This window comes from Hippopotamus amphibius, chromosome 1, assembly GCF_030028045.1.
Source record: "Hippopotamus amphibius kiboko isolate mHipAmp2 chromosome 1, mHipAmp2.hap2, whole genome shotgun sequence".
Taxonomy (NCBI): Eukaryota; Metazoa; Chordata; class Mammalia; order Artiodactyla; family Hippopotamidae; genus Hippopotamus; species Hippopotamus amphibius.
The window spans coordinates 104347011-104362609 of record NC_080186.1 but is presented as its reverse complement, the minus strand read 5'-3'; the positions used below and the strand labels follow the sequence as shown (position 1 = coordinate 104362609).

General features: G+C 41.7%; 1 protein-coding gene across 3 annotated transcripts in view; it reads left to right on the top strand.

The window, feature by feature from the left end:
- Window positions 1-15599, top strand: part of TBX15 (T-box transcription factor 15) — a 102902-nt gene that overhangs the window by 66821 nt on the left and 20482 nt on the right. For all 3 annotated transcript variants that reach the window (XM_057720729.1, XM_057720735.1, XM_057720731.1), the window contains exons 4-6: window positions 471-642; window positions 1715-1882; window positions 10751-10815. In XM_057720729.1, coding sequence (XP_057576712.1) covers window positions 471-642; window positions 1715-1882; window positions 10751-10815 — 405 coding nt within the window. The remainder of the gene's footprint in view (window positions 1-470; window positions 643-1714; window positions 1883-10750; window positions 10816-15599) is intronic.

Sequence of the window (15599 nt, the reverse complement as noted above, 5' to 3'; positions counted from 1 at the left end):
TTTTATAGGACAATATGGAAGATGTTTTTAATAAGGAACCAAATCCTGAACAAGTGGTCAATGGATTATATGGTTTGCATTTGAAAGGTGAAAGGTTGCAGTAAAATACCTTTTCCATAGCTAAACACGTGGGTTCAGGATGCCTGTGTGCACACAGGGGTGCAAGCCAAGGAGGGGAAGAAGAAAGAAAAAGGACTGTGAGAATGTTTTCCTTGTGAGGGCTGCAGCTTTGATCATTAACCACAACACTTTTCTGCCCTCCCCCACTCATCTTGTTTTCCATTTCCATCTCTATTTCATTTTCTCTGGTTATCCGCCCTTCTCTTTTTCTCCTTTGTATTCTCTGTTTAATCCATCCTACTCCATTCTTCTCATCTCTTCGTGTCTCCTTCCTCCTGTCCCTAATTGTTTCCTGGGCCTCTATTCCCTCTCTGCATCTGTCTCTGAATTCTCCTCTCTCCCTCTCTCAGATATGTGTATCACAGCTCCAAGTGGATGGTGGCTGGCAATGCTGATTCCCCTGTGCCCCCAAGAGTTTATATACACCCTGATTCTCTAGCTTCTGGAGATACTTGGATGAGACAGGTGGTCAGTTTCGACAAACTCAAGCTGACCAACAATGAATTGGATGATCAAGGACATGTGAGTCAATCCCATCTTCCTTTTCCTCCCTTTTCCCCCTTTTTCTGGCTCTAGAACTGACTAGTCCCAGGTTTTTTTCAAACAGGTAAAATAAAAATCTCTATGCCACTTTGCGTCATTTTAAGAAAGTAAGCATAAATTGTTTTTCCTCTTGTGAAATTACGCTTATTAAAAATATAACCTTTAGCAACTGTCTGCTATACGTCAGGTTGTGTTTATCAGACAGAGTTCTTGTGCTCCAGGAACTCAGAGTCAAGTCAGGAGAATTCAGGGACAGAAACATAGGACACGTTTTAAAATGGTGAAAGAAATCACAACATTTAATAGAATAACTCACAGGGCAGTAAACTCAGGGAAACTGTTAGGGGACAGTTCTGGCTAATTGGCCAAGAAATTTATGAATTTATAAGAGAAGAACAGATAGTAAGGCTTGCCACGTATAATTGGTGCACCTGATGTTATTAATTTATTTTTGGCAGTAAAACACATACTGAATTTTCACTGAATGCTGGGACCCATACTGGATGCTATGGGAAGATTACAGAAGCCAACACTATGGCTCCTATCTTTAGGGAAATGGTACTTTTCTGAGGAAGAGAGAACACACATATATCCTTAACTCGGACATGACATAAGAAAATGTCCGTAAAATCAATAACAAAGTGCAAACAATACCTTCTAGAATTTAAAGACAGATGAGCCCATGCTGAAAATTTGAAGCAGGAGGGAACAACTGTCACATAGCAGAGGTTCTGAGGCCTTTTAGTGGAGTGACGTCTACTGGTACTGGAACCAATTCATTCAGTATTTATCCAATTAAAGCAAACATATTACACTCACCGCGTATGACTAGAATATTTATTACAGGTTCCATGTGACGTGATGCTATCCAATCACTTAGTCCTTCCAGCCATGAGCAACGACACTGATTTCCAGTTTCCTGTACCTCCTGCCTCTAAACTGTGCTCTTCCTAGAATGCTTTTATCCTGTAATTTTGTTTGCATGAGAGCTGGAAAAGATGTAGGGTCCTTAGAGACGACACTGGAGTCATGTTTCCTTTTCTCATTTCAGATCATTCTTCACTCGATGCACAAATACCAGCCTCGAGTTCACGTGATTCGCAAGGATTTCAGCAGTGACCTTTCACCCACCAAACCTGTCCCTGTTGGGGATGGAGTGAAAACATTCAACTTTCCTGAGACTGTGTTTACCACAGTTACGGCCTATCAGAACCAGCAGGTAAGAGGCTGCTTTTGAGAGTCTCCTGCTGCAGCCGCTTTTAAAGGAGCTTATTCATCCTTTTGTAAGAAGTGCTTAGTCCTTCTACATGGCACTGAAATGCTGGAATGAGAGACACCAGGCTGGCGGCGCACACACAGCACTGGTGATGACAAGGCGGTAATGCCTAGTAGCAGCTGTCACAGTCTAGATTTAGATCAGAGACAGGATCTTTGACCAGGAGGACCAAACCTCCTAAGTCATTTTCATGTGTCTCTGTACTTGTACCCATGTTTCATGATCTCTACTACATCCTGGCAAGTGTTCCTCATCACTTGAAATTCCTGAGGTTTGATTCATTCCTTCCCTCTTATCCTCTCCTCCATGGAGCCCTGCATCAGGCTACATCAAAGTCATCAAGCTTCTCAAACTCTATGTCAGACCCACTGCTTCCATTTACACTTTCAGACTAAATTGTCCTCCATTTGCTCACCACCACACCCTACGATCTGTACGTTTTTATGTTAGCGATATATTCATTCATTCCATTAATATTTATTGAGAACTTAATATATTCTAAGCTTAGCAGATTATGACTTATTTCTCCCTAAGAAAAGAAAAGTTTTAGTTGAGTGAAAGACATAAATATGTAATGATAATACAATGTAATAACTTCATGATGGAGATGTGAACAGGGTGTTTGTTTGTTTTTGTTTGTTTGTTTTTGGTTTGGGGAATGAGGGAACATTTCCTGGAAGAACTGAAGCTTTTCGTAATGTTGAGACACACATAGGAATTAGCCAGTGGGTGGGGGAGGGGAAGACAGAGGCCAAGTCTGGAATTACTGTGGGCATTTCTAAACAGTGTTCTTTTTTTGAGGAGGGTGACTAGATGGATTTACAAGCAATCTCATTTTATGCAGTTCTCTGAAAGTTGCATAGGAATCTCATTTTTGTAAGTTCGATTGTATTTCATATTTTGGTAAATTGTCTAATTAATAGGATCCTTCAGTGAATTCTCTTCTGAAACAAAGAATTATTGCTTGTTTATTTTGCTTGAAAGTCTGCTTTCTTTTATTTGGGGCCTGCTTGGAGCAAAATGGACTTATATTACTCAATACCTTCTATGTTGGATACTGTGCTCTGACAACAAAAGCAATAGAGGAAAAACATTACTTTACTAAATATTTATCAAGGGCTTACTATGTGCCAAGCAGGTGAAGGTGAGTTATACAATCTTTAGTTCATATACAATAGAAAGAATTTTTCTATCTTTCATAGCACATCCTGATAAGATTCCTTGGATGCTTTTTACCTTCAGGGGAATTTGATAAACAACCACCCTTTAGTCTGATAAATGTTAAGCGCTGTATGGTTGTTGGGCTTTCTCTGTAGCTGTAAAGTGTTCCCAACTTCAGACTTTCCTTTTAGATGCCGCATTTGATCTAAAGTAGAAGAGCTTTAGTTTGCCATGGACACTATTTTAAACTTATTTAATTCTCTCAAACTCCTCAGATAGTAAAATTGCAGAAGGCATGGAGGTTCCTTACAGAAAACTTGAGTAATCAAGATTTTTTAAGCTCTGATACAAGATAGAGCAGCAACATAGATATGGCTTTTGGAGCAACTGGAACTTTGGGATTAACTGTGTTACAGAAGAGGGGGAATATAAGTCTAAGTTCTTTGAATAATTGTTCGCACTTTTTCCAAGACTACTGCAGCCACCATTCTTAATCATTACTTTCTCATGAAGGCAGAGAGACATGGCAATAAAGGTGACTCTAGAGTGTAGTTTGTAGAGCAGAGTAGAATACTGATAAATGACTATTCTACTGCCTGGCTGAGATCGGTTCTAGAGGCCAAGATGGTCGATATAACCCAAGCTAAAACTAAAAACCTACAAGTCACTGTGACAATGAAAGAAGACCAAACATGGGTACCTGAAATCCCTTTCACTTCTTCTACATTGTTTCATAGACAGTGTTCCTGCATCTGAGCACATTCTACTCATATAAATGTTTTGTCTATATTTGGACTTGAGTGGGGGCATTGGTAGTTTGGTGGGGGTAGGATGTCGTGACTAAGATCATGGGATTTGGTAGTAGACATAGCTGGTTTGGTTTCTGACCTTTTCACTGGCAAAGTGTGTGACCTTGAGCAAGTTTCTTAACCCCTTTCAACTTGTGTTTCCTGGTCTGAAAATGTCCTGGCCTCGTAGAGTTATAAGGACTAGATGGGGGAACCCGCATTAAATCACTGGCGCAAACCTGGTATCCAATTAGTCGTAGTCAGCCGACGTTGCTAGCTACCTGCATCTGCACAGGCATGAAGGATATTGGGGAAGAGAGGCGACTGTAAAGAATAACTTGCTCATTAAGGAGAAAGTGGATTCTTGGGAACTGGAGGAACTGCATAGGCTCTTGAAGGTTTTATACTCGATAGGTAACTACTTTGATCTCTCTGTTCTCATGTCACGTTGGTGAATTCATGATGTGCTGACATTCAAAATAGATGAGTCATACTCAATTCTGCCCATTTTAAAATCTAGATAACAGCTTTTGCCTGTTTAACAAGCCTCCAGTCCCTGGATAAATCAACAAGCATGATTGTTTAACATTCCCTTTGGCTGTGTAGATATGATTTAATATAATACAGTGCCTTCTAATAAAGCGAACTAACCTCGGGTCTCTCCCCTAGGAATCTTGAGGGCTGCATCCTGTAAGTCAAGTCTGTTTCCTAGCAATAATTTCCAGACTTGTCATGAAGATACGGGATAGTATAAACTGTTGTCTATTGTGAGCAATACCCAGCAATTACTGTGTTTTTATTTCCCTCAAACTTCTAGATTGAGAGAAAATTTTTTAAAGCAAAGTTGTTTACTTCATGCATTTTTTTTTTTAAGGGAAGGGTTAGGAGAGCTATGAGAAAGCAGAGAGAAAAGAGTCAGTGCTAGATCCTCTTTGTTCTCAGGGACTTGTTCGGAGGAGCACAAGGCGGGAAGCACAGTAGAGGGGATGGAATTGAAATGAACTGTAGCCCAGCCTCCCCAAGGAAAGTGTCCTGTTGCACAGACAGCAATGGGCTAGAAATTTGGAAACCTGGGTTTTAGTCCTAAATTCTTCACTAGCTACCTGTGGCACCCTGAGCAAGTTATTTTGTCTTTCTGGGCTTCAATTTGTTACTAAGATGTCATTTATTTTATGAAATAATGATGACAGGAGATAGTAGGGAGCTATTAACTCTTTTTATTTCGTGGAATAAAAAATTGTAACGCCAATGTTGATCCTTCACATGTTGGAAGGGGAGGGGATTAGAATTGGCCTATGACATTTTGAAGACCAGAAACCACTAATTAGGAGGAAGGACCCTTCCATTTCCATAATTCAAAGCTATTTATAGTCTATGCATAGCACTGACTACATGCTTGGAAAATGACTGAATGATAATTAGCCAACATACCTCTTCTACCAGTTTCCTTATGTATCTGTGGTTCTGCTGCTTTGGATATAAGTGGGAGAGAAGTGTGAAGAAAGAGTTTCTCTTTTCATGAAATAGTTTATGCTTTTCTCTCCCCCTTTCCCATTCCTTCTTCTCACCCTTGCTGACTGACGCACAGACTCCCAGGGCTGCTAGCATACTGAAGTTATTATTACTATTATTTGCTCTTGCGGTGCCAACTTGGCAGGCCTGTGGCAGAGAGGAAAGTACACCATGCCCAGACTCTCATCGTGGAGAATAAGGTGGTAGAAGTGGGAATAAAGGTGATTCTACACTTAATGCTTTTTCTTGGAAGAAGCTGACGCCAATATGTCCTCATGGAATTAGCAGGAAATTTCCATTGCAGAGTCTTTGTCCTCTCTAAGGGAAAAAGACTGCTGAACTTTGATTTTTTTTTTTTTCCAAACGGGAAACTAGATTTCAAAATGACACAGCCCTGTTCTCCTCAGGTAACACAGTCTTATTTCTTGATGAGAATTGGCTGCATGAACTAGATAGGAAGTCTGAAACCACAGCCAGGGTTGTATAAGCAAATCCAATAGGATTTCTGAACCACTCATTATATCCTTAACTGCTGAGCCAGTTTTGCTCTAACTTTCCAATCAAATTAATGCAGAATTTTTTTTCATGTTGGCTTAAAAAATTTTTTTTATCCTAGTGGAACACTTTTCAAGCAATATGGTAAAAAACAAAACAAAAAGATAACTGAGAGAGTGTTAATAAGGGAAGTTCCTTTGAGACTTGGTCCTGTAAAATTACACTGAGGATATTCAGGTTTCATTTTCTTTGTATGTTTGCACTATTTATGTCTGCACTGTGCATGGTGAGGTAGACCTCATGTATTAACTGCCTCTATGTTACTAGGCAAAATAGTGAGGCAAGATGATTAAAATGAATGGTGGCAAGCCAGTAACCACCCCCTTATGTACCATAGCCTTCAATAACTCAGACTACACAAATCAGTATAAGGTTATGGAAAGAAAATCAGGGAAGAAAAATGCCTCCACAACCTCTGCATTTTCCATGTTGTCTCATTATCATCGGACCAAGCTTAAACATGACTGCTGTAGAACAGCTTTAGCTGCAACAGAAGTTACTAACAGACCTTGTTCTGACTGGAAGGACATTTAAGACTTTTGTCTGTGATGCCTACAGTGAAAGCAAATGGGATTGGGGGAGTTATTTGGTCTACATTCTCTAAGGCTTGTTATGGCTTTGGGACTGGTGATTCCTGTTTCCCACATCCTCATTCACTCCCTCACTCCATGCACTCATTGAACAAATGTTCATTGAGCATGAATAGTGCATCATATTAGGTTCTGCTGCCTAAAATGGTATATCAAATAGACAGGGTTCCAGTTGTAGTCTAGGGAGAAAGACACATAGTAAATATGTAAACAACAAAATAAATGTATAATTACCACCTGGGTTAAGAGTAAAGATGGAATTAAAGAGGCTGTAGTTGAAGAGAGTGGCAGACGTATCCTATTTTGGAGGGGTGAATCAAGGAAGACCTTTCTCAGGAGATACCATTTAGATTGAGACTTAGGACGAGGAGTTAGCTATATGAAGAGAAAAGAAGGGGGCCTTTTAATCTGGAGGTAGAGTGCCTGTGCGGAGTCTGAGCAGGAAAAGAGCTCGCTACATTCCAGCACTGAGAGCAGCTCAGTTTGCCTGGAAGCTGTGGACCAGGGTCAGGGGAGGGTGGGCAGGGGTGGAGAGGTGGGCAGGATCTGGCGCGTGCTGGCCCCGCAAGGGCAGGCGAGGAGTTTGGATGGAATCCTGAGCGTAGTGGTAGGCACTGGAGGAATGACATGAGCCAGCTCTGGTGTGTTAACCAAGATCACTTTGGTTGCTGAATGAAGAGAAGAGATTGAACAGGGACAAGTGTGGAAGAAGGGAGATCCGTCTGAAGGGTATTTAGAGTAGTTTAGTCAAAAGACAGCAGTGACCTGGTCTAAGGTGTCGAGGTGGAGGTCGACAGCCATATTTGGGCCTAGTTGATAAATATAATTGAGGGTAGGGTTGAAAATTAACTGTTCAGATAAGCCTCCCCTGCTACTCCAGCCTCTAGATGTACAGCGCGTGGGCAGGGGTGGGGCAGTGGGGTTTATGAGTCCTCACTGTGGTGCTTTTGGGCCCCTGGGTTGTTCTCTGGGCCTCACTGGCCTCTGCTGGGGGGGTGGGGTGGGGGGAGGGGAGTGCAGGTCTGTGCCGGTCCTTGGGTTCCTTGTGTTGATTTGCTCTACTGCCAGGAGACTGCTGAACTTGAGCTTCTGTGTTCTTGCCTCCGTTGGACCTCCTGGGCCTCCCAGGATGACTCGGCCTCACCTCAGGTCTCATCCAGGTCCTCCGTTTGGCTCCTGTCTGGGGTCACCCTGCCTTCCCTGTCAGGGCATGTGAGGACCTCTGAGTCCCTGACCCACTGCAGAAGGGCCATGGAAGGCTCAGGGATCCTAACTCAGGCCTCTTCCTGCAGCACTTATTACTGTGCAGCCACTCCCTTGTGTGTATGGAGGTCATCCTGCCAGTGGTCCTCCGAGTCTCCCCACCCCCCACCCCTGGATTTTGGTTTGAGTAGAGAGCTAAGGCACACCTAAGTCTAACTGCTTGCTTCTCTGTTGTCTGTCTCCTCTTTTCTCATGTTCCACTGGAGTAGAAGGGGAGGATTTTTACTTATTCTTCTATCTGATGAGAATTCACCTTATGTCACATCCTTGTCTTCTATAGGACAGCAAGCTATCATTTGCATTCCTTTCTATACTAAGTCTACCAGGCGTTTCTTGATGTGGGAACCATGGGACTATTAGAAACTAAGGATTATTGAGGTTGTGCAAACATTGAATTATTCCTCCAAAATACTGTCCTCGTTACCCTTGGTATTTGTAGATATAGACAAAGTTGTCAGCACAAGCATTTATTGGGATCATAATTTGGTTTGGATAGCTAAAATTGCTCTCTTCTACCTATAGGGTATCTGAGGGGTAGTAAAGGCTTTTCATGACGTAGCCTCAGGCCAACCTCTCAACTTTCTCTCTCACTGCTTCTTTTCCTGTACCCTGTGCTGTGGTCAAATTGAACTCTTCAATGTTTCTCAAAAATACTTCATTCTTTCCCACTCCAGTTCTATGGCTTACGTAAGACCTTTCTTCTGAAATGCTGCCCTTGTTCCTTTCTCTCCTTTTTGCAGTTTTCATTAAAATCCTATGCACCCTTCCCAGGTTGGCTCACGTGCTTCCTCTAAGGTGAAACCCCAGAGCCCTTTAGCTCAGAGCAATTACTGGTTCCTCTAAGCTCTTGGGGCATTTGCCTTTATTTCACACCTTATCACTTTCTGTTTTATGTTGTAATTATTAATATGTATGTCTCCTTTTTTCTGCTCGATTATAAGCTTTTTTGCAGGGGGCATAGATGATACACAGCTGTATGCTGACTGTCCACCACTCTGTCACCTGTGCTACCTGTCACATTGCTTTGCACACAAAAAGCCCTTGACAATAAATAAATAATGGGCAGCACAATGACACTCTTCATAAAGCGCTCTAGATCCCACATTAAAAGCTTTGAAACAAGTATAGAGGTGTTGTGTTTCCTAACATTTGGTGGCATTTGTCTGTTAAATCTCCACGCAGACCACTTGGCCTGAGATACAGGGAGCTGTGGGAAACAGGTTTTCAACGATTTCTCTCAAGCCCATGAAATAGAATGTTTACAGGGGTCTGTGCCCCCAAAACACGGCAGCACAATTGTATATCAGAAGCCCCTTTCATAAATGAGTCAGACAGGATAAGCCCACTTGAAAGAGAAAATAAAATATTATAACCCCAACTTGAAAAGAAGATATGGTGTGTGGTTTATTGCTGTGGATTATGGAGGAAGAAAGAACTGATTTTAAGTCAAAAACAGAAAAGCAGTGACCGTCTTTAAACTCAATACAATATTCACAGGGCAGACACTAGACGTTAGAAAGCCAAAGCTTCAGGCTCCTGCTCTGGTCTATAAAATAGATGTAAAATGGCTTTTGCTTCATTATTAGTGCTACATTATTAGTGTGCAAGGAGCGTTTAGGGGGGAAAATAACTTCGGTACTTTCAAGTCAGAGTCTGTTGGTCAGAATCTCACATTGCATTTTTAAAGACCTTTAGACTGTGGCTTTGGGAAATTCCACTCTGACGAAGTGAGACAGAAGAAGGACTTGGGAAGATTTGCAACATAAGAAGCAACTTTAGCCGTCCTAGTGATAAGTTCTGCAATGATCAGAAATGGGAAGATGGTCTTAAAAAGATCTCCATAAATCTAGAATTACCTTCCATTGAGAGAGACTTTCCTCCTTTCCTGAGCTCCCTGGCCCCCACCTCTAAGTCTCAGTCACTTGAATGTAGTGAGTCATTAACATCTGGTTCAGACAGAAGTTATCAAGATGCCTCCCATGACAAAGGCTAAAGGCGGAAACACAAGAGTGCAGATGGAATTTGTTGGTCAGGCCTGTTCTAGTCTGGAGGTGAGAGAGTAATATATACCGTTGCAGAGTGGGAGGGGACTAAGATAGGATGCAGTAGAGAGGGACTGCTGCACTGAGTGGAGGTTGAACCGGATGACTACTAAGGACGCATCCAACCTGGGTGACACAGTGGTTTGCACCGGCTTTGCTCAGCCTTAGGAAGCTGCTTCTTTGTTTCTTCTGATTGGCTTGTGGGACTTGGAGACTGGGTGAAAAGCATTGCATCCTGCCCCATCCTGTCCCACATCTGTAGATTTTTCTTTGGATGCAACCTTGACAAAAGTCTAGCTACCTTTTTGTGTGTCTTTTACAAGACCATTTGAGGTCATCAAATGAACAATCCCTAGCGGCAAGAAAGGCACAACTTAAGTGAAATGGGAAACACAGTCAATTCTTTGATTCTTTCAGGCTGAGGCAGGTTGTCTGGTGGCCTGATTGCACCTGATTGGATTGACTGAACCCATTCACTCATTCTTCACTCACTTGCTCACTCGTTCATTTACTCATTCATTCAAAAGCACTTTCTAGCTGCCTCCACTGTGTCATATACCATGGATCTGACCATTGTCCAGTTTTCCATTTTGATACTTTTGTTTGTCTGGGCAAGTGATTTATCACCATTTTGGAGCAAGGAAGGTGGGCCGAAGAGAGTTTACAGAGTCACATACTGGGGAAACCTTGGTTTTTAGGAAGAAGTGGGTCAGGTGGGTCAGACATCTGTGTGCCAGGCCCAAGTCTTATATCAACTTCAATCCAAATCGAAAATAATAGGAAACTAAACAAAAACAACAGCGGTTGTTATCAGAATGATTTTTGTTAACTTTCTAGGAGCAACCAAAAAGGAAGTCAGTTAATATAAATACAATTCATGTTTTTTTTGTTTGTTTCCAGATCACCAGATTAAAAATTGACCGAAACCCTTTTGCGAAAGGATTCAGAGATTCTGGAAGAAACAGGTGAGCACATTGGTCAAGAGACTCACTGACGTTTCTTTTCTATATGACATTATTTTCCCCAAGCCCCATGGATGGCTTCTGGCTCCTGCTTTTTGGAGACCATTTGCATGCTAGGCAACTGTGCTGATGCAAAGAGAAATGGGTAATTAATCCAAGAATCAAAAAGCTGCCCCCAAAGGTTGAATTATCCAAATTCTTTGTTAACACACTGTAAATCACCAGATCAAATCCCTCATGGTGTCTTTCTCCCTGCATCATAGTTGGTAATTTAGTCACTTAAAACAGATTTTACAGTGATTGGTTATCATTGAAAGATTGCAAATTTCTCTAAGTGTCTGTAGGTGGCTACAGCATCTATAGCAATATCTCACTTATTTTTCATTATCAGGAAACAAGGAATTGTGGACAAATAAATTTTTTTTCAGAAAAGTATTACCTTTAAGAGCTAAAACTTTGTTTAAAGGTTGACCATTTTTCTCCTAGGAAATATTTCCAAACTCTGTCAGATGTCTCCTGCTTTAGTAAAGAGAGTGTATAGAACAATACTTTTCTTGAGGACCCAGCATCCTCATGATTAGGCTGTTATATAGTGGAACTCTTAGGAACTGGTGACATTTGTAGGACTCTTTGCTCCTGTTGTAAATGGCCTTGGGGACTGTGGTATTTTTCGGGTTAATTCTGCTTCTCTCTAAATCCTTCCTGTCTCATTCTTCTTATATAAAATTAAAATCTGTTATTCACAGAGAGTTAGGAGAGAGCTGAAACCAGATACATCAAAGATTATTCAATCAGAAAATTTCATTTTATATACACTATACTGAAACAGCAAATATGACACGTGTGTCCTATAAGTGCATAGACTTTGCAATATCCATTTACTTTAGTGTTCAGACCTTTTCCTAATTTGGGGGTTTTTTTTTTTTTTTTACATCTGAATAACACAGTTTGTTAGGAGATAGCTATTTTCTCTGCAAGAGTTTCAGATAAACTATCTAATATTATATTTAGAATCACTTTGTGAACTGTGTAGCACATTGTATTAGAACCTAGATTATGCTAAAGATCAGATGTATGTAGTGATCATTTTCTTTACAAGACAATTTATAAAAGCACTTCTTATGAAACTTTGATCATATTTAAAATACACTTAGATTTCTTTTTTTTTTAAATTTAATTTAATTTTATTTTTTTATTATTTTTTGGGGGGTACACCAAGTCACTTAGATTTCTTTAAAATTTTATTTACCTCAAAAAATTTTAAGGTCACATCTATTGAATAAAGTAAAATTCACTTGAATTTCTGGTTTGAAGATGACAAAATTGGGTAATATGTTCTAGGTCAAGCAACTAGTCAGTTATATACCCTCAGGCATATGGACTCTAGGTCAAATGCTTTCCTGTTAATGACTCTGTGTTTAAAATAAGACAAAGGCCTTTGTTTTCAAAATTTAGCCAATGAAGAGTGAATACTTATTCCATCCGTTTCAGATAGAAAGTCCTCTTCCTCCCAGTTACTTTCTATTCCATGTCCACATCACAGAACATGCCTGTGAGCCGTTTCCTCTTGCCTCCTTTACAGGGCTCTGCCTTCTGGGCCTATTGAGGACCTTGTTAGTGATAAGGAGCTCAAGTAGAAGCTGGCCTTTCATAAAGAAGCCTCTAGGGTGTTCATGATCTTTAGCCTGGGGTCCATGCATGCATTTCAGGAGTTCTGTGAGCTCCCAGATATTGAAAGGAAACGTGTGTGTGGATGAGCAGGTGTGCATTTTTCTGGGGAGAGGCCTACAGCTTTCTTCAAATTTTTGAAAATATCTATGACCAAAAGTTAAGAATTTCTGCTTTAGTCATCACCATCTGTCTCCAGAGACCAACCCTACTGACTTCAGTTACCCAACTACTTTTTCTTTCCTTCTGCATCTCCAGTGGCATTTAGTATTTGTTTATTTTCTTCTTGGCACTCCAAAGACTGCTTTCTTTTTGTCTCTCTTCTTCTTTGCTTTGTCCTCCCATTAGGCTCCTTGTTTTTCAGAGGCATGACTTAGAACAGAAAATTGGAATAGAGAGGCTGTACTGACCAGCATTAGCGCTTGCACTGGGAATTGGAGTCACACTTTAATCTTGAGATTAAGACCTTGTGTCTTGAAGCATTTGTCTCTGGTTAGGAAATTGTGATGACAGCTCAGTTCAAGTCCTGAGGTTCTCCTGTCTTCTCACTGGGCTAGAAAGGACCTTGACACATCATTTGGCTCTGGCCTGTGTCTGCCTTAAAGCTGGTGAATGTCTCACTGCTCAGGACAGTCAGTTACTTGTCTGTCTACTTGTCTGTCCTGCCTGGTGGGCTGCTCTTCTTTGTAAGAACTCCAGGAAAGCAGAACTATGGATCCTCATTAGCCCATGTCAATGCCTTATTTATTTATTTCTGATCGCTTGGAAATTCTTCACCATGTCGTATTAAAATCTGTAGGCTGTTTTAAGTAATATTAGTAATTATAGAAGTTATTGTGATTGAACACTTACTGTGTTCCAGACCTTTTACTTACATTCTTTCTAATCTTTAAAGCAACCTGTATTTTACATGAGAGTTTAAGCAGCTTTCCTAGTATCACACAGTAAAGCTGGAGAAAGGATGAAAACCCATGCCCACCTGCCATCAAAGTCTGTGCACTTTGCACTTGATCATGCTAACAGTTTAAACTTGACTTATTTTATCTTCAACAGATATGGAGACTAGAGCTCTTCCTTTAAAGCCCCTTCATCTACTTAAAAATCCTACTCAAGTAGCCAGAGCCTTCCATTTTCCGAATAAACCAACCCATGTAGACTCTTCCCCATGACCTAGTCATTTATTTCCTGTATCCCCGTAAATAAGGGGCTTCCTAGTAGAGGACAGGAAGTCAGGCTGGACTTCCCTAGCAGGTGAAACTGTGATATGATGAGGCTGAAGTCACCTGTGTCATGAAGGGGCAAGGATGAAGTAGGGAAGGTAGAAGCCACTTTTGTCCTCCAGCAGTCTGGGAAGATAGACCAAAATAAACTCGTTGGGACAAGTATAGACGTCCTTATATTTTCTCTTTAAAAAGCTCAAAATTACCTGATAATCACACTTTAATTCTCACTAGCTGCCTGCAGGATGAGGGCAAGAATTATTAATGCCATTTTGCAGATGGGAAAATGGGAGAATTGGTGGATGAGGATATAGAGGATTATTTCTAAATCTTGGGGAACTGGGGGTCTGTGCCAACACCAGAATCCAGTAGATGCATCACCTTCTAACCAGCGCCTCATCCGTGGCCCTTCTTGTGCTAACAGAGCTTGTATAAATCTATGATTTTCCCCATGCATTGTAGACATCAAATGACTCAAACAGACGAGCATGGTTTGATGAGCTGCATAGAAATGTACCCAAAACATACGGATTACATTTCCTTTAAAAACACATGGGCTTAAAAATTAGGGGGGGAATGTGCTTGGCCAATGTTTTTTGGTTTTGTAGAACACAAAACATTTGTGGAATACTTTGGGGTTACAGAAATTGCCAAACCTCAAACCAAAACACGTTCAGGTTTGTCGATCTCAATCCGTCGCAGTGTGGTCCCGCGGCTCTGGAAGGGAGTGTGAGAGGAACGATGGGGAGGACACAGCCGCCCACCGCACTCTCTTGAAATGCCTCTCATAAGTCTCTCTCGGCCTGCGAGCCTCTCACTGCAGCGCTCTCAGAGAGCAGCTGGGGTGACCACAGTGTCCTCTGAGTGTCGAGAAGCGCTCGAGGCAGCTGTGGTGAGGCCACCTATTCCCCATTCTTATTTGAATGAAAGGAGATACCCATGAGAAGTATTCCTGGCTCCTAGCCCTATCACTTTGTCCTTCCCCTCAGTGGGAACCAGGGTGACTGATACGACTGCTGAGTCTGGGACTCTTCAGGACCTGCTTGCCTGCAGAAAGTGTGCAATCTGGGCTCCTCCCGTGCTATTAGTAAGCCCAGCGGAGGAGGCCTGCAGTTCTGGGAAGTCAGCTTATTTCAGGGAGTTCTAGCTCCCTCCTTCAGCCTTCACACCTATGCCGTCGTCTCCAGGCACTTTATATCAATAGTAAAACTGGTATCTTGGTCTTTATTACATCGGTCTCCTAGGTCTGTCTCAGAATTTATTCTGAATTCACATTAGTACCAGGAGTGATCTCCATTGGGCCTTTCAGAACCGCAGCAGGAGTCCCAGTGCGTCCACTGTGTCAGCCCTGTGGGGGTCACCACCATCAGAACCCATGATCGTTCCTCCTGCTTCTTTAGAAAGTGCCATTCACACGCTGCAGCATGAGAAGGCCACCACCCTTCAGCCTTTCCTTATGGAGCTGCTGCTTTTTATTCCCATGTAATTATGTCCCTGATTGGAAGTCTCCACCAAAGAGTGAGTGTGTGTGTGTGTGTGTGTGTGTGTGTGTGTTCATGTTATAGAGAAGACTAGTAGACATCTTGTCCTTTTGGAGTGGAAACACTGACAGATTTTGCTTCCAGGCATTGTCTCTGAATGGGAGGGAAATTGTTTATTTTTAAATTGTTCTTCCTTCTAGATTTCTCAGAAATTATGTGGCCCAAATATCGTTTTGGGTGGAAGGGTCAATATATATATTTACTTTAATCAGGCCCAGCCCCAGGGAACAATATCCAGAGTTACCTCTGGGAGATTCCTTCTATCAGGAGCAGACAGTAACACCTTCTTATTCCTGAGGGAAGATAGATTCCCTCAGCCTGACATTATGTTTTGGCTTATGGTCTGTGTTCCTGGGCT